General features: G+C 44.7%; 1 protein-coding gene across 1 annotated transcript in view; it reads right to left on the bottom strand.

Moving 5' to 3' along the window:
- The window catches only part of GABBR2 (gamma-aminobutyric acid type B receptor subunit 2), a 371768-nt gene that overhangs the window by 125825 nt on the left and 225877 nt on the right, over window positions 1-20066 (bottom strand). Inside the window, exon 7 of the mRNA XM_040238757.1 lies at window positions 10293-10529. Within this exon, the coding sequence (XP_040094691.1) occupies window positions 10293-10529 (237 nt within the window). The remainder of the gene's footprint in view (window positions 1-10292; window positions 10530-20066) is intronic.

Genomic DNA, 20066 nt, shown 5'->3' on the forward strand with positions numbered 1-20066 from the left:
ATGCCATCCAACCATCTCATTTTCTGTTGCCCCCTTCTCCTCTGGCCCTCAATCTTTCCCAGTGTCAGGGTCTTTACCAAAGAGCCGGCTGTTTGCATCAGGTGGCCAAAATATTGGAGATTCAGCTTCAGCATCAGTCCTTCCAATGAGTATTCAAGGTTGATTTCCTGTAGGATTGACTGGTTTGATATCCTTGCTGTCCAAGGGACTCTCAAGAGTCTTCTCCAGCACTACAGTTTGAAAGCATCAATTCTTCACACTCAGCCTTGTTTGTGAGAGTGGTCCAACTCTCACATCCATACATGACTACTGGAACCATAGCTTTGACTATACAGACCTTTGTCAGCAAAGTGATGTTTCTGCTTTTTAATACACTGTCTAGGTTTGTCATAGCTCTTCTTCCAAGCTCATAACAGAGGTTATTATAAGAACGAAATGAGATACTACATTTAAGGGCCTAGCAGATTACCAAGCATATAGTGAGCACTCAGCACTGTTAGCCATTCCTATCATCGTGACATCAGTTATTACAGCAATGTTAGTACAACCACCATGTCACTGAACCTTCCCTTAGTCTGTTTCTTGCAGGGACCTGAACCAAATCTGTACATAGGGCTTCTGCTGAAGTTCTCATAAGATGGTACACTCCCCCACACTGCTTCTCACAAGGAAACAGCTATTTTTGCCCTGACTTGAGGAAGTCAAACCTTCAAGCTTTGGAAGGCTAGGCATCAATTCAAACAAATTGCTAAACCACATTATTTTGATCTTTCAAATTTAGCTGACAGCAGAAGGAGTAGGTTTCTTCCCTGTGCTGTACATTATCTGCAGTCATTTGTAATTGTGTTTAAATAAATGGGGGGAGAGCAGCCAAGCAGCACCCCAGAACAGATCTGAAGACACTTGCATTTAGAATCAGAAGCCCTGGGATGTGGATCTGAGAGAGGCTCACTAGCAATGCACCGTGGGACCCAAGCATAGCTACTTTGCCTTGCTGAGCTACAATTTCCTAATTCATTCAGTCAGCAAACGTGTTTCATAGAGTAAGAGCCAGTATTACACGGGGATACAGAGAGGATTACAGGCCCCAGTGCCAGGTAGGGGCTCAGAGGCTCACTGTCCAGTGGGAAGGGGTAGATGGACACACAAACAACCCAGTGCACAGTGGGGACCTCAATACCCTCTCCTATTAACATGGGGAGAGTGGTTCCTGCTCGTCCTCCCGAGCATCTACTATGGTTGTTGGGACAGTGAGTTCCTTGCAGGGCAAGCCTTTTATCTTACTCTTCCTGCCTGGCCCAGGCCTGGCTTATAGGGTGTGCTGGGAATGCTGCTGCTGCTGCTAAGTCACTTCAGTCGTGTCCGACTCTGTGCGACCCCATAGACGGCAGCCCACCAGGCTCCGCTGTCCCTGGGATTCTCCAGGCAAGAACACTGGAGTAGGTTGCCATTTCCTTCTCCAATGCATGAAAGTGAAAAGTGAAAGTGAAGTCGCTCAGTCGTGTCCAACCCTCAGCGACCCCATGGACTGCAGCCCACCAGGCTCCTCCGCCCATGGGATTTTCCAGGCAAGAGTACTGGAGTGGGGTGCCACTGCCTTCTCCGCTGGGAATGCTAGTTGAGTTAATAGAACACCTAAGTGGTTAAGAACATGGGCTTCTGAGTCAGCCAGACTGGTCAGCTTTGAATGCAGTGACACTGGCTATTTGTAAGATGCTCAGTAAATCATTTATCTTTGCTCAGCCTGCTCAGCCTTTTTTTTTTTTTTTTTTAAATAATGGTATGGTTGCTAATTAGCTAAATCATTCACTCATTTAATAGATATTTAGTAGGCATCTACTATGTCCTAGGTACCCAGTTCTAAGTCTCAGAGATATGGCAGAAAATAAAACAGACAGTGAATAAGAAAAAAAGAGTGCACATGAAGTCAGGTAACTATTGTGAAGAAGAACGAAAGGGATGGGACTGCAATTTGAACTGGGTGCCAGGGAAGCACGTGTGGATGTGTGGACAAAGATGTGACATCGGTTAGAGAGGCAGACGCAGCTCACTGGGAGGAGCGCTCCCGGCACTGGGAATTACACAGCCCCTGCTGGTGGCTGTCTTCAACATCACATTCAATAACATGTGTACAGTGCTCAGGATGCTGCCTGGGAGGCAGTAGGAGCTCATTAATTGAGAGCTATTATTAGCATGATGTTAATAAATGTAATTGTATTAAGGAAAGAAGGAGACAGAGACTATAAATGTACCCTGTGCACAGGGCAGTCACATCGAGGATTATTGTTATAGTTGTTGTTTATTACTAGCAATTAATTACCTCCAGGAAATGCTCCTGACAGTCTGAAGTTACAGAGGGCCCAGGAGCCACTCCCTCCCTCCTCAGGCTCTGGGATTTGAGTCCTAGTGAAATGCTGATGGGGAAGACTCAGGAAGGGGTAAAGGCTGGGTTTCTCTCCTGCCTCACAGAGGAAACAGTGAGAGCCCTTCATGCCCATCCCCACACATACATGTGTCAGGGAGATTTCTACAACTTGCGTGAAACAGTGACACCAGATATCACAGCAGTAATTTGGGAATCACTATCAGCAGATTCAAGAACTATAGACCTTGTTAATACTTCTGTTGTCAGTTCTGATTATTTATTGGATAGCAAAAGTCTTTAGTTTATAGAAGCCTGGAAGGCAGCAGAGTAGGAGAGTGTGACTGAATTTCTCAATCGTGTGTGGATTCAATCCCAAGAAGTTAACTCAAGGTTACCAGTGTTTACTGAGCTTCCTCCAGGTGTAAGCGCTAGGCGAAGTACTGTGGGGACCAGAGGGGTGAAAATGGTGGCTACCAGAAATCCGGGAGCTGCTAATTCATTGGAGAGTATGAATACGGCTTTCCCACAGGCAGACTGCAAGAGGCGGGGAGAGGAGCGGGGTGCAACGGACTATAAGGGAGAGGAGTCTGGAACTGGCTACCTGGTGTGGTGGAGGGGATGGGAGAGGCTTGATGCTGAACTTCATGCACAGTTAACAAGGAGCTTACAATAAAAATTCCCTCTTTAAAATGTTTAAGTTTCCCACAAAGACACCTAGATATCTCAGATTGGGTCCCCTGGAAGTAGAGCCTAGGACAGGGAATCATGTGCAAGGGATACATTAAACATGTGTTCTCGGGAGACCCCTGTAAGGGAGAGAGGAAGAGGGAAGAGGCCAAGCTCTGTGGGATGTGTTTCCAAGTGAGGCAAGTCTCAGCCTGATCCTCCAGGGAGCCCCTGGAGGTGAAAAGCGCTGGTGTTGCCATCACACCAGCCACTCATTGCTGCAGGCTGCTGCGGCGAGGGGTGTGAGTCCCAGGCACCTCCAGGCTAGGAGGTTTCCATCCGTGGGGGACACTGGCAGGTGCGCCTGCATAGCTGGGGAAGGGGCAAATCTCACCTAACTCCTAAAAGGCCGGGGATCTGGCTGGGGTACCAACAGCACCTGCTGCTGTTAGCTTAGGGCTGTGGGACCCTGAGGGGCATGGAGCTCGACTAAAGGGAGGAACAAAGGGAGGACTGTGAGCAGATGTCTTCCACCTTTAAGGCGACTATCAAATCCCTAGAGGGAATGGTGGCAGCAGGTAGAGAACTCAAAAGTGTTCCTGCAACCTTAACACAAGTTCACAGATTTGCTGAGAGCATTAAATGAGATAATATATGTGAAACAGACTGGCACTTAGTAGAGAGACAATGATGGTTAGACTTGATTCTGAATATTCCTTGGTTTAGACCTGCATAAACTGGGCTTTAAAAAAATCATCATAATAGCGTGGGAATAATAATATTAGTAATGATGATGATACTACTGGGTACTAAACACCATTGTTATTTCTCATATTAACCCTATGAAGTAGGTTATATTTCCCTACATAGATGAGGAAACTGAGGCACAGATAGGTAAGCAATTTTCCTGAGGTAACACAGTTCTAAGAGCTGGACTGAACTGTGGCCTCCTTTCTGCCTGACTCTTCAAATCTTCATTTCCTGTTCCAGTTCATCACTGCCATGCCCTGGGAAATGGTGCATTTTATGTGAGTTTGAGGGTAGGCTGCTTAGCCAGGGAATAAAGGGAGAGAGATTAGGTTCCCAAACCAGCTCCCATGTTAAGTTTGTGTATAATGCAATTTCAGTGGAACTCCTTGGGTCTGGATGGGGTGGAGACAAGTGGGGTGCAGAGGAAGCTCTGGAAGGGTTTGCTGTTGATCCTGGGCAACAACCAAGAAACACTCATGAAAGGGAGACCTGAGAACGGAAAACCCTGAGTGGCGTAGGGAACCAGCACGAGGTCACTGGGACAAGTCCCGTTTTCTGGGACACAAAGTTGGCACATCACACTCGGACCATGGCAGAGTTTCTGACAAGCTCTCCAGTGATTGCTTCGAGGATAAAATCGAAACAGGTGGAATCAGGAAACTCCAGGGGATGGAGTCATGACTGGTTGAATGACCAGCCCCCAAAGGGGTCAAATCCTAAGTTGGTAGGGTTTTCTCTACTTCTGGGTGGAGTTCCTAGTACTCTAGTTCTTGTCTCACTCAAATTCAGCCTAAAAAAAAAAAAAAAAACTATAGGCAAAATGATGACATCAAATATAAGGCACAAATGGGTGGCTGGTGGGAAGCTTCTGTATTGGAGAATAAAACCAGGACCCCAAAGATCAGAGAGGCAGGAGAGATAGGAGGACTTGAACAACACGAAGTTTAATTCATTTGTGTGTGTGTGTGTGTGTGTATGTAGTGTAAAGTTTCCTGTTTGATAAAAATATCAACCGTACAACTTCAGGGTCACAGCATGGCCAGGCAACAGTGGGAATGAAATAAATGAGGCTTCAGTCAACAGTGTGTCATTTTCCTGGGATGAGGAGCTGGTTAGCTTCCTCTAACGACCTGGTTCCAAGAACTTAGTGATTGGGATCCCAGCCAAACTGAGCTTACTCTAGGATGTCCTCTTTTCAGGCAAAATATTGACTGGGGATGGGGTCAGTATTTGAGTCTTAGTAGAGATAATTTTTTAAAAATCTCCCATAAAAACTTGAAGTTTAAGGGGCACACTGGTGAAGGCTGGATTCCCATTCTTCAGCAACAAACACAAACAGATCAATGAACTCTGCAAACTGCCACCTGCTGTCTTCGTAACCTTCTTGGCGAGATCAATTAGTGATAACAGCCATCAGAGGTGACTGCCTGAACTTAAGGCTGCAGGCCTCTTCCGAGATGTTAAATTGAGATGTCAAGGCCCACAGCTGTTTGAGAGAGGCTGGGCGAAGGATGAAGATTGGGTCTGTTATTATATCTGAAGGAACTCATGGGTCACCCTCTTTGCAGCTGTGATCACTTCTATATGAGGTCCACCCATAGGGAGTGAGGAGGTGATCACAGGAAATCGTTTAGAAAGAATGGGCCCTCTTCTCATGGTCAAAAATATTCCCAAGAGCCCCTTTTAATTTCTCCATGCCCAAGTGCTCTTGTAAGCCTCACAGCCCTGACCCAAGCCTGGGGTAAAGGCTCTCAGTGACTTCCTGGAGAAACTGGTGCACACGATAGGATAGAATGAGATTCTATGAATTTAGCATTTGTCATAGGCACCACAAAATAAATATGGTGTCGTTTCAAAAGACAAGCCAGAAGGAACATTCACTAAAGGAGGGATACTGCTGGTTAGAGCCCTTGTATCTTGGTCCGACACACTCAAAGGATGTGTCCATTTTGAGGGCTGGAACATCATCCATTTTGGGGAAAGAAACTGGAAACTGGGAGGAGTTAAAACATGATCACCCCCGCAAAATTTAAGCTTTGGTTTTTTTTACCTGGAAACTCAGCACATGTTCCCAAGTAGCCTTTGAAGGGTTATGGATATGAGCTTGTTGATGAATTCAGTGTCTCTTTGGTAGAAAAGCCTTCTTGGGGGAGTCTATTAAACCACAGTGTATGGCCTGAGTGCTAGGGAGGAAGGAACCTGGCATTGCACCCTCACTCCCCAGGGCATGGCACAGGGAGAACTCGCAGCACAGGCACCTTGTGGCTACCCACGCATAGAGTTTTGCTTACTGAACTGTGGGAAAATCCAGGACAGCTTCCTGGTTTTTCCTTTCATAAGCAGAATGGAGTCCCTGCTCCAAGGGTCTGGGCTGACCCTGGACAGTCACTGGCAATTGTTATCTACCATCTCTCTATCACTGGGTAGGGAACCCACAGACCACATCATTCTTCTTTGTGCTCCCAGCTCCTAGCACCGAGCATAGGCTCTGCTAAGGAGCAAATGAATGGAGAAACAAATATACCATCTGACAGAGCCCTAAGCAATTCTCAATGACGCTATTTGAGACTCACCAGGACTACTCGTTTGGAGAAGGCAATGGCAACCCACTCCAGTACTCTTGCCTGGAAAATCCCATGGATGGAGGAGCCTGGTGGGCTGCAGTCCATGGGGTCGCTGAGGGTTGGACACAACTGAGCAACTTCACTTTCACGCATTGGAGAAGGAAATGGCAACCCACTCCAGTGTTCTTGCCTGGAGAATCCCAGGGACAGGGGAGCCTGGTGAGCTTCTGTCTATGGGGTCGCACAGAGTTGGACACGACTGAAGTGACTCAGCAGCAGCAGGACTACTTGTTAATAATGGGAATTTTCTGGCGCTACTGCAAAGCCACTGAATCAGAAGTTCTGAGGCAGGGCTAGGAAATTTGCATTTTTAACGAAGTTCCCTGGGAGATTCCCACATGTATATAGTTTAGGAATCCTTGCCCTACAGGAACTCTGCTGATTGGGATTCTCAGAATGCTCTGGGCTTTTGAGACCTAACGGCCAGTTCGAGCCTGAGTTTTATCAAGTGTTTGTTAGAAGAAGGGTTTCCAGGTGAGAGAGCATTCTGAGATTTGCAGACCAGAGAGAGGTAACGACAGGGCCAGACACCGGAACTGTGGGCTCAGGGAATCAGAGGTAGCAGGCGCCCTAGACCATCAGTGTGCAGCTGGGGACACAGGCCCTATTCTCCAGTGTTCTCAGAGGAAGGTGGCTGGGAGGAGAGCTCTTAAGAAAATTAAAGAGACTAGGGCCCCAGACTAAGCCAGAGTCCCGACCTGAGATGCCCGAAGAAATCTCTTTAACACACCAACTGGCAGCCACAGGCCTGGCTCCCAGGCGAGAACGCATACTGAATCAATTGAAATTGAGTCACGGATATAATTAATTTAATGTGTTTAAACGATTTTCCGTATAGTAAACATGCTGAATGAGGGTGACCCAGAATAAAGTGTCTGCCTGAGAATGGAAAAATGGACACCGTGTGTGCTGTATAATGGAAACCCTTCGGCAAATAGAAAATGCTTCAATTTATTTCTACCTCATGTTCCCTTCCTTTCCAACTCTTTATTTATGTCTGAACTTGGCCTTCTGCGGTCTCCTTGGACCACAGGGACACTTTTTATTTTGTCAGAAATTGGTCTTTTTTCTCTGATCAGAAGACAATTTTAATGAAACCTGTCTCGAGCCCAGTGACAAGCACATATTAATATGTGACGAGGGGGATGAGGAAGGGGGAAAAAAAACCTGAAGACCTGTTTCACTATTGCAATCTTTTTCTCAACTAATGGACGATTTGTATAAAGAGGAGAGAGACAGCACCAGTGTGGTGACGGCAGGCCCATCTGAGCTACTGTCCTGCCTAAATCGAACCTTCTTTCTGTGTGACTTTGAAACTCCCCATCTGTACCTCAGATACTCATCTGCAACCCGAGGGGGTTGAATTTGAGGATCTCTAAGATCACTTTCAGTTCTGACACTCGCTGAATCATGAGTCACAAATGAAACCAGGCACAAATATGTGTCAAGGAATGTCCCATCAAAAAGAAACTCATCTTCAAGCTGTGTAAAGCCTTTCAGGCAGCCTCATCTAATTGCGCATCAAGTAGGGATCATGTATTATTTGGCAGCATTTAGGAGTAGTTATAAATGATCTCCACCTAAGCTATATCGGGCATCTAGACAAAATGCTGCATTTTAGGATTAGGAGAGGCTTCCTAGATTCTGTAGCTCTCTATCCAGCCCTTCAACTTGGGATACTACAAATTCATCCTTTTAAATGGGAAACAAAGCGTGACAAGATGGCCTGAAAAAGTGGACCCATACTTTGAGACAGCTTTGCCAAAATGCTACTAGTGGGACCCCTGGTGAATTCCACCCTTCTCTAAGGCTCGTCTGTGAATTTGTTCCGTGGACAGAAAGGACTTCTGAGGCGTTTGGTGCTCTGTGGAGCCTTTCTGAGGGAGAGGTCCCAGGAGAGGTGAGGTGGGATGTGGAGGGGTTGACCTGGAAGGGCTCTGGGCTCTTCTTCCATTCACCTGAGAATCGCCTCTTTAATTTATATTACACACCAAGGACCACGTACAATCTGATAACAAGAAGTTCTGAGGACAAAAAAAAGAACTTTTTGAAACCACCGGGCTGAGGAAAGCTGTTAAAGTTTTCAGTCTGCTGTCCAGGATGCACTGCAGACATGACATTTACCGATAACTAACAAGAGCCTTCACTTCCGAGCTGTGGGAGCAGATGTCCAGGTCTCAGGTCAAGAGGGGCTCTATTTAGGAATTTGGAACTCTCCTTCTTTTTAGCAAACCTCAATGCTCCCCAATACCCAGAGCAGTGGTTCTAAATTCTACTGTGCATTAGGGGGTCTGGTAAACCACAGTTGGCTGTGCCCCAACCCTGAGATTATGATCCAGTGGGTCTGGGGTTAGGCTCAAGAATTTGCATTTCTAACCAGCTCCCAGGAGATGCTGGTGCTGCTGGTCAAGGCACACTTGGAAAATTGTTGGCCTGTAAGATAAGGCCAGCCTCCTTAGCTTTCCCTACAAAGCTGTGCCTCAGCTCACCTTCCCAGCCTCACCACCCTCCCTTTCAATATTCCAAACAAAGTACATGCACCTCACCACACTCCATCCAGCTGGACCGCTAGCCCCTGTCTGCAGGCCTAAGGCACAACCCAAAATATTCCACTTCCAAAGTCTTCCATGACTTCTTCATCAAAGGTCACAGAAAACCCCCTAGGCTCACATAGTCTCTCCCATGGTGGCGAGCATTTTCAACCTCTTAATGTCATTTGAGTCTAGGTCTCACCCCTGCATCTGGACCACAGAGTTCAGGACAAGGAGTCCATCTTACCTTGGAGTCCACACCATAGTCTACACTGCACAAGTCCTGGCCTGTCAGACCAACAACCCAAGCCTGAGCGCATGTGCAAAGGTCAGCTCATCTTATATACGCCCAAGACAGACGGACTCTCTAAACGCCTTTTTAAATTAGAACAACGGTCAGCACTTTAGCCATTTCTAACTATTCTTTAGGCAAATTTCCCTAGTTTTCTGGCAGCACAGTCAATGACAAATACATCATCATGACACATAAATGACTACCACTTATGTTCATGACCAGAAGGTAGTGTGATGCAGCTTTTAAGAGCTAGACCCAAGTTCAAATCCCAACTCTACCTCTGATTAGCTGTGGAACTTAAATGTTCCAAGTTCCAGGCTCCTCAGCTTTATTGGGGGTGGTAACAGCACCTACTTCCCAGGGATGGCACACAGATGCATGAGACAATTATTAACTACAACAACCACTAGCATTTCCTCCGTGTCTATATGTGCCTAGCCCTGGGCAGCCATCATCAACCTAATCTACATAAATGCTTAGCACACATCTAGCATATCATAAGCATTCAAGACATAGTGATTCTCATCATCGCCAATTTTCCTGACTTCTGTACAAGACAGCCATTATTATTCCCATTTGCCAGCTATTTCAAGAATCTTAAAACTCAGAACAAGTAGCTTGCTCAACCAACTGCTAGGGCAGTTTTTAATTTGTAACAGCTAAGGTTTATGACTGCCTTACCAGGTAGGTATTATTTCCATCTGGGGGCTGAAAAAACTCTGTAGTCTGAAGACCATAACTTGAAAGTGAATGCCCAGGATTTGAACCTGACTCTGGATGACTCACCCCCACCCCACCGCCTGGTGGATTCCGCCTGCTCTGTGTCAACTCACTATGGCCTTTCTAATCCACAAGTTATAGACAGGCAGTTTCCCAGCACATCAGAGAGCATTACTGGCCACGCCCGTTTCAGCAGCCTTGCAGTCACAGAGCCCACAGGAAGTTATTTCAACAAGCGAGAAAATGAAGCATATATCAGAGGGCCTGTAACACAGTGCCTCTTGTCCTGTATGTCACCAAAGGGCACTAAGGAAAGCAGAGCCCGGGGGCCTGGGACTGACCGTGACCCCGAAGAAGTTGGTCTCGTTCATGGCATTGAGGATGATCTTGCCCAGCGTGTGGTCCGTGTAGTTGAAGTCCTGGATCCGCTGGTGCCGGCTGCTGGCATGCAGCGTCTCCATGGCCCTCTGGAGCGTCTTGGCGATGACCCAGATGCCGTCGTAGGCATACCCGTGGAACTTGCTGGGTCCTACTCCTGACCGCTTGTTGTTGTACTCTCTCTCATACTGCTGTGGCGTCTGGAAAACAAGGAGACCAGGGACACCAAGTTACAGCCAGCCGGGACACAAAGCATATGGTGCTGAGAGCTGACACTCCCCAGGCACAGTGCTAGGCTCTTAATGTGCACTATTGCATCTACCCCCCACAACAACCTTGTACACTGGGACTATTATTGTCCCCATTTACAGATGAGAAAATTGACTCAGGAAAGCTAACTTTCCTAGGACCAAGTGAGTGGCAGGGCTGGTATCTGAACCCTGGCTGTCTGCCAAGACCAGTGGAAGGAAAAATGCATCCTGAGCAGGCCTCCTCCTGACATTAGCTGGGCCTGGAGCTACAGTAACAGTGGAGGCCCATACACCATATGTCTAAATACTAAGTTATAGACAACAAACAGAATGTTGAATAAAATATTTTCTATCTTTTTGTCATAATGGGTTAAAGGAAGGTAAATAAACCTTCCTAACAAGCTGGAAGGCCAGGTTTGAATTCAGAAGTCTGAGACCCCTCAGAGCTTCAGTCTGGACACAGAAGCACAGGGGAAGCTAACCTTGCTCCGGGGCCCACCCCCTTCTCTTCCTACTTGACTCCATCCCACAGGCCAGTCAAGCCAGTCCACCCTCTTCTAGCATAAGTAGTCCCATGACCACGCAGAGGCTCAGTCCTCCCTGAAGAGGCTCCTTGGATCCTGGATGTGGCTCCAGGCATTTGGGCAGGGAATTCATGGCATGGCCCAGGATTGGGAGGGGTGTAGGCTCCGGGTGGGCAGGTCCCTGTGGCCTTGTGGATTTTGAACCCCGTGGAACTTCAGTGAGGTCCTCTTAGAGCATGGGGCCCCGGGCAGGTCCTACTTGTCCAGTTGTAAGGTCCCTTCTGATCTCTATATCGTGCTCTTCCCTTTCATCTTCCAGAACATAGCAGAGTCTGCGAATAACTTTGCATTAAAAATTTTTTTTCTCCCATTGAGCTGGATTTCATAAAATAATTTCATTGGTAATATTAACATTCTGATTGAGGCCACAAAGTAATGAAACTGCCTTTTTACGCTAGTCCCCGAGGCTTATAGATCCAAATGAATGCCGCTCCAGGGGAACCCATTACCCTCAGCTCTTCATGGGCCTTTTCTCAAATCTTCTGAACTCCTCTGCCAGAAATGTCATCAGAGCCCATGGCTTAGTCTTTGGATAAACCCTCTTTGGGGACAAATTGAACATAGAAACCAGAACTCATTGTCAGTTTATACCAGAAAAGGCCCCGTAGAGATGGTCACACATGCCGTCTCAATCTGCAGCAGGAGACACAGAGAGGTCTAGAGACTTGGCCAAAGTCACACAGCATGAGTTCGTGTGTGTCTCTGTGTGTATAGCTAGACTGGTCTCATTTTATCTCTGCTGCTTCTCACGTTTGAATTTTGAAGTCATATCTGCCTTTTGAAAACCACCCAAGTTGTTTGGGGCCAGTTCTGGTATCCGAGTAGAGTGGTGAAGCTGAGCCATTGAAGACTGGGTTACTCCGTGGCTGGATCTCAAGTCTCTCGCCCTTGGCTCAAGGCGTTAGCAGAGCCTGGGTACAACCAGGCCCCTCCAAATGTGGAATCTGCAGCCAGACAACCAAATGAGGAATCTGCCTGACCAAATGTGAATGGTATCCCAGCAAGAAATCCACCACCTTTAAAAAAAAAAAAAAAACCAAAACCATTTTGGCTCCTATTGGATAGCTCAGGTTTTATCTATTTATGATTTCCTTTGGAAATGCATCATGTCCAGCCATCACTGTTCTGTTCATCAGTCGAAATACCCGGCAGAAGTTCTTCAATTCCAAGGGTTCTTCAAGGAGACAGCACCGTCTCCAGCCCAGCCCCAGCCCAGCCCAGCTCCTCAAGCCCCTTCTCATAGGTAATTGCACCCCTCCACCTGGAGGCTGGCTCTCCACAGGCATCCTTTGTCTGCTCACTTCTTATCAGGGAGCATGATATAGTCTATTATGAGGCTTCCTCTCTTCCCTGAACCTGTTGGGTCTCCTTCACGCACACCAAATTTGTTTGCACTTGGGGCTGTTACACTAGATGCCTCCTCTGCCAGGAAGCTTCTGCCCCAGCTCTTGCCTGATGTTATCGGCACAGAAATGTCAACATGTGTCGTTTCTCAGGGATGCTTCCCTGACCCACCCTTTCCACAACCTCTTCCTGCCAGGCAATCTCTATCCACTAGTTTTATCTTCTTTATTGCAGTTTTTACTTCCTGCAATGCATCTACCCAAAGAATTAAGCTCCAAGGGGTCAAGGGTGTTATCTTGATCACAGAACCCAAAACAATGCCCACAAAGACCCTTTCTAAGCATCAGTTTCTCCATCTGAAAAGTGAAGAGGTTGGGCCAGGTGATCTAGAAGCCTCCTCCTGGTGAGTGATCCAGGCAGGAGCCTGGCACAGTGGTAAAACACAGGATTTGAAAGCAGGCTTACCTGCCCTCCAGTTCCAGCTCAGTGGTTTGGTAACATGACCTGGGGCTGGGGTCCTGTCTCCTACAGGTCTCTGCATCCTCCCATCTAGGTGGCTGTGACAGTTTCACGAGATGAAGACTGCACAGCATCAGTCCTGTGTCCAGGATGTGTTGGTGCCCCAGGAACTCCAGTCACTGCTAGTAACAGTACAGGTGGTTGTTCACCTGGCCACCTGGAACAACTGCACACCCAGGATGTCCTAAAGACCCAAGACTTCGCCTGTGCCGATAGGGGATAACAGCCCTCCAGTGTGTGAATGGCCTACTTTTACTTCCTTAGCTAATTTCCAGTTATTGGACATTGAGGCTTTTTTCTAATTTTTCCCAATTACAGGATTGCAAAAAAAGCATCCTTGTATCTAAATTTTCTGAACACACACTGATAATTATTTTTTCAGAAGAAATTCCAAGATATATAATTGCTGAGGCAAAAGGTATAAAAACCTTAAATGCTATTCACACATCTAAAGGGCCAAATTATCCTCTCCAAACATGAAAAGCTAAAATTCCACTCTATATGAAAGTGCCCATTTCCTTGCATCCTAGACCACAATAGGCATTTCTTTGTTTCTTTCTTTCTTTTTTAAGCTGCTCAGCATGCAGGATCTTGGTTCTCCAACCAGGGATCAAACCTGTGCCCCTGCAGTGGAAGTACAGAGTCTAACCACTGGGCCACCAGGGAAGTCCCTCAATTTTAAAAATCATTGTCAGTTTCTCAAGTTAAGAAAAAAATGTACATCTCTTTTCATTTTAATTTGCATTTCTCTGGTTAACTATTAAGAGTGATCTCTTTCCACAGATAGATGGGCAACTTTCACTTCTGAGGTGTGTTTCCTCTTTATATCATATTGGTATGGTGAGAGTCACAACTTTTAATGCTTTGTTTCAACATATCCTTGTTATTTTTCTATTTGGCTATATTTTTCTTGATTTTAAAATGTAATTTGGGGGAATTCCTTGGCAGTCCAATGGTTAGGATTCCATGTTTTCACTGCAGAGGGCCTGGATTCAATCCCTGCTCGGGGAACTGAAATCCTACAAGATATGCAGCGTGGCCGAAAAAAAAAAGAAAAAGAAAAAAGAAATTTGGGTATATTTCAGGCTATTAATTCAGCTATTGGCTATTTTTAAAGTATCAAAAATTTACCTGAGTATCTATTATCTAATTAATTGCTTAAGCATCAAAGGAATGAGGCCTCTTGAACTCTTTTCTCCAAGACTTTGCCTCTCCGAGGCTTTTTCTGATGCAGGCAAAGGCATCCAAGGGCTGGTGGTGTCTCTTTGAGTCCTGTTTGTTCAACCTAATGAGTACATTCAGATGACGTTTCAAGACTTCTTCTCTATCCAGGACATGCCCCTGCGGCATCCTTGAAGGTTTCTGTGACATTCTTAAAGTTGTTGCGGGTGAGGGGAGTCAGACCTTCGGCGAATACAGTATTACCTCACCAGGAGGTAAATGAGTGTAGTTTTTAAACTTCTTTGATATAGTTCATTGGCGATATTTCCATGTGTGTAGATGATAGAGGGGATCAAGATCAGACTGTTTATTCAGTTCGACACTGGGGCCAACACAAGCCCCTATATATTTTTTAGGTCTACCTCTTATAAATCCCTACCTTTTTCTATCTCATAAAACTGTTCATCAACCAGAGAAAAGGAGGTTGGAGAACACTGGCAATGTGCCTGTTTACCTCACTTCTGTGGGTAAAGTCCTTGGAGTGGGACTCCCAGGTAGCTTAGCCCTGAAAGGTGACCTCATTCTCACTGTCTTTGCAGGCACCACGCTGAAGTCATTGCTGCCACACTATGTCCGGGCCCATTCATCACTGTTCCCCGGTGAAGCCGGCGCCGATCTCCCTCGGGCAAAACAATGACAGCAGGAAGAGACACTCTCACAATTGTCTGAGAAAAGCTAATAGTTGTTCTTAAAGCAGGTCTCCGATTATTCAGGGCAGAAGAATTTCTTCTGCTGTAAAGCAGACGCTGAAAACTGATTGATTACTCACGCTCTGAGGTCAAGTTTATCTTGAGAGGCTAAAAGTTTCTGAGAAACAAGTTTTGTATGAAGAGTCCCAATTACTGACAGGTTGTGCCCCACACATATTTTTGACAGGCAGTTGTTGGAATGTGGAACATCTTTTCATACAGAAATTATGTTATAAATAGTGGTTAGGTATCCAGGCTAGCCCACACAAGTTTGCTACCCCACACTGTGACTCAACGTTATGGGTCTGCCATTCCAACAGAACCAAGCTGAGTCCTGCTTCTTGGGAGAGGGAGGTCTCATGGACAGAAGAGAGGAGAAGGGGGAAACATCTTCTATATCTCCAACTGCCACCCCCCAACCCCGAAGAATGGCAAAACCATTAGAGTTTCTCTCTAGCACCCTTTGTGGGACGTTGCAACCAGAGTCTCCTTTGGAAGGTACACTAGGGCATAGTCTACGGGCTCTTTTACTCTAGTTCGTAGGTCACCCAAGGAGCCTGTTGAGAATGCAGGGCCCTACATTTTGTTTTATTGTGTCTGTGGGATAACTTGGACAACTGTATTTTAAAAGATCTGTTAAGACTTTAAGAATACATAAATTGGTTAACATTGATTAAGTCTTTCTTACAATCTGATTATTGGATTTTCTCAGTAGCAGCTTCCAGGTGTTTTCTGAGCCCTTTCTCAGACTCTCTCAGTGCTGGGAAAGTCACTGTTTCTTCAGGGAGAGCCTTCCATTTAAGGAATGCTTGACGTCTATGAGATCAGTCTTCCAGATACAGAGTTTATACCTATCTCCCTGTAGCTTGCTATGTCTTTCTGTGGAGCTGGAAAGAACATGTCTGCTTTCTCTTCTCCATAACATGTCCCAAAGAGCTGAAGTCAGTGACATGCTTACCCTGTCGTCAATGTGCTATATTCTTCACCTTTTAAGCAAAACAGTCTCAGTTCAGACATCCACTCTATGACGAAAGAGGTTATATGAGACTAAAGCTCCCATGAAGAACATTAAGGAAAGCAGAATAAAATATAAACATAGCTATCCAAAGGTATCAGAAAGTGACCAGGACATCTAGGACTTGAAGAACCAAGATCCTGGAGGGAAAGAAGTGTTTTGAGAAGAGTCCAACATTCTTTGCTGCTTCCCCTGGGGGCATTTGTTGGTCTGCAAGTGGGAAGGCCAGTGGTAGGTACAGGAAACAGTTGATCAGTGTTTTCATCATTCCCTCAGAGATGGGAAGACAAAAAACTATAGTTCAGGGTTATCAGGGTGGCAAGACTTATAGGGCCAAGGTCTCAGAGGAAGAGGAACCACAGGATACCAGTATGCACCCTGACATCTGCACTTGTGATATTTGGTGATAACTAAGCTGCTTAAGGAGGATGGCATGGCAGACCACTCCAGTATTCTCGCCCGGAGAATACCCATGGATGGAGGAGTCTGGCGGGCTACAGTCCACGGGGTCGCAAAGAGTCGGATATGCCTGAGTGACTAAGCACAGCACAAGCTGCATAAAACAAGGAGGATGAGACGCCAAGTGAAAAGTGGTGGCTAAGGGGATAAGAACACAAGCAGGTATGTTTAAAGTCTCAGGACATTAGGGACAAACGTTGGAATCCAGGGCCAGTAAACATCCCAGGATTTTAGTCTAGAATGTTAAAGGACAGACAGGAATAAAGTCAAATCAAAATAGACCAGATATTATGAAAACTAAAGCCAAGCCTGGAATCATCTCAGCTCTTGACTGGATAAAGTGAACTGCCCCTATTCTGTTTGTTCAAAGAGAAAAATCTTCTCTGAAGAAAGATAATGCCACCTGTAGCTTCTTTCATTTTTCATATCAAATTCAATTAATTAAACTTACTAGGTATACTAGCTAATAGGATCAAATCTTAAAAAAAAAGAAGGAAAGAAGGAAGAAAGAAAGGAAAGAAGAAAAACAGGCAACAAAGCAGATCTACAGGTGGTTCATATCTTGAATTTATTAGGACTGGGCTCTAATGTAGCAGGTTTATATGTTCAAGAAATAGACAAAAGATACAGAATATCACCAGAAAACAGGGAGCAAAGAAAGAAAAAAAAGAATAAAATTAAAATTCTAAAAATTTTAAAATATTAATACAACAAATGAAACTAAGAACTCAATAGATGGATGAAACAGTATATTAGACACAGCAGAAAGTAGGTTAGTGAACTGAAGAAATGTTAGTAGTAAATATTCAGCCTGAGGCACAGGGAGGGAAAAAGGACAGAATGTAAGCAATAAACATAAGAGATACATGGAATGTGTTGAAAATGTATAGCACATGTATGACTGGTGTCCTAAATTTGAGAAAAGGTTAAAAAGGTAGAAGCAGTATTTAAGGGATATTTTCCTAGATTTTCCCCAATACAGATCAATCCACTGATTCATGAAGTTCCATTATGCTTAAACTCCAACCAAGATAAAACCAAACAAAACCGTACTTCAGCACAGCATATAAAACTGCTGAAGAGTCAAGCAAAGATAAAATCTTAAAAGCAGTTAGAGAAAAAAAAAAAAAAAGGATGCATTATCTTTAAAAGAGCAACAACTAGTCTGGTGGCTGATTTAACAGAAACAAGGGATGCCAGAAGACAATGAAATGACCTCTGAAAGTGCTAAAAGAACATAACAGACCACCTAGAATTCTACACCTAATTACTATATCTCTCAATATTAAAGGTGAAAGAAAATTTTAGACAATCAGAAACTGAGAGAATGTGTCTCCAGCAAAACCAAAAAAAAAGTCTTCTTTCTTTAAAAGAAAGACCAAGAGAAGTTCTATAGGCAGAAAGAAAATGATCATAAACAGAACAGAAATGAAGGGAGGAATGAGAAGTAATGAAAAGTGTAAACATATGAGTAGATCTAAATGAAACATGACATCAGTTTCAAGAACATCCAAGAAAATCTTCTAGAAGAACAAAGAGGAGGGACTTAACATTACCAGTCATCAGGTCTTAAAAAACTTCAATTATTAAGGCAGTGTGGTATTGGTTAAAGGATAGGCAAATAGACCAGTGGAAGAGAACAGAAAGTCCAGAAATAGATCTACACACACATACAGATCTACACACACTGAAGCCAAGTCAGTTCAGCTGTGCTGACTCTTTGCGACACCATGCACTGTAGCTTGCCAGGCACCTCTGTCCATGGAATTCTCCGGGCAAGAATACTGGGCTGGGCAGCCATTCCCTTCTCCACAGGATCTTCCTGACCCAGGGATGGAACCTGGCTCTCCTGCATTGCAGACAGATTCTTTACTGTCTGAGCCACCAGGGAAGCCCCAAGAATATCGAAGTGGGTAGCCATTCCCTTCTCCAGGGGGATTTTCCCAAACCAGGGATCGAACCCAGGTCTCCTACATTGCAGGCAAATTCTCTACTGTCTGAGTCACCAGGGAAGCCCACCTCAGATGTTACATAAAATCAGTTTCACGTGATTTCTATATCTAAAAGTGAAAGGTAAAACAAACTTCTCAAAGACAAGATAGAAAAATATCTTCACGAGCTTGGGTGGGCAAAGTTGCTTAAATAAGACACACATGATGTAAGTAATAAATATAACTGTCTAAGAATTCATACCCAGAATACAAAAAGAACTTTTACAAATCAGTGAGAAACATGCAGAGAATCCAAGTGGAAAAATGGGCAAAAGACTTGAATAGTCAATTTATAAAAGAGAATATCAATAATGATATGAAAAGATCAACAACTTCATTACTTATCAAAGAAATGCAAATTAAAATAAAAATGAGATACCACTACTCACCCACTAGATTGGCTAAAATTTAAAAGCTAACAATGCCAAAAGTTGGTGAGTGTGTGAACCAAGTGAAACTCGCAGTCTCTGCCAGTGGGTGTGTAAATTGGTACAACCAGTTTAGAAATCTGCTTGGCAGTGTCTATTTTAGCTGAGCATATGCATTCTCTATGACTCAGAAATTCCACCCCTAAGTATGCACCCAATAGTACTGTGCACATATATTCACTAAAATACATCAAATACCTTTAAATAAATCAAGTAAAAAGCATGCAAAAGTTCCACACAAAAGATTTCTGAGAGAAATTGAATGGATGGAAAGACTCTATATTACAAAGATATCAGTTTTTCCTAAATCAGTCTATACAATCAGTAAAATTCCAACAACAAACCAGAAAAGGTTTGTGCATATAAACTGACTCATTACTCCTTTCTCCTGACCTCCAGGCTGCTGCACTGATAAAGGAAGAGAACTACAATTTGTTGAGCACCTATTGTGTGCTTGGCACTTAGCAAGATATTTTCCTCCGCATTACTTCATGTAATCCTTCTAAATCTGTAAAAGACATATTACTCCAGCATAATCAGAAACAATTTGAGAAAGGCCAAATGATTTGCCCAATGTCACTGTATCACTGTTATTAGGTTCAGTTATATAATACAACAGACAAAAAATTATTGGTGACTTAAATGAAATAGCTTATTTCTCTCTCAAGTAAAAGTTGTCCATGGGTAGGTGGTGCAGGGCTTCTATGGCAACTCCACAGTATAACCAGAGACTGAGGCTCTTATCTTTATGCCCCGCTATCCTAAAGTTTCTTTCTCAAGGTCACCTCTTGATACAAAATGGCTGCTATAACTCCAGCCATCTCATCCATATTTCAACCAATACAGAGAAGAAGAAAGAAGAAGGGTAAGCTCTCATCTTAAAGCAGACTTTTAAAAGTCTTGTATAATACTTCTACTTAAATCTCACTGGTTAGACTTAGAATCCTGGCTCTATCTAGCTACATGGGAGGCTGGGAAATGTATATTTTCAGAGGAGTGGCAACATACCCAGTTAAAAATCAGAGTTATGCTACTGAAGAAGAAGAAGGGCTATGGATGTTGTATGGACAACTATCTGCCACACCACACCCTTCCTCCTGAGCCCATGTTCCTTTGCCATACCGCCCATCTACCAGGGACGTGAATATCTAAGGAAGCAGCCGGTAACAGGAGCTTTTGGGGGAAGGTGGGGGCAGAGGCAGCAGCATCATAAAGCTTGACTCCCTGGGGAGCATC

Source organism: Oryx dammah, unplaced genomic scaffold (assembly GCF_014754425.2).
Source record: "Oryx dammah isolate SB20612 unplaced genomic scaffold, SCBI_Odam_1.1 HiC_scaffold_1, whole genome shotgun sequence".
NCBI lineage: Eukaryota > Metazoa > Chordata > Mammalia > Artiodactyla > Bovidae > Oryx > Oryx dammah.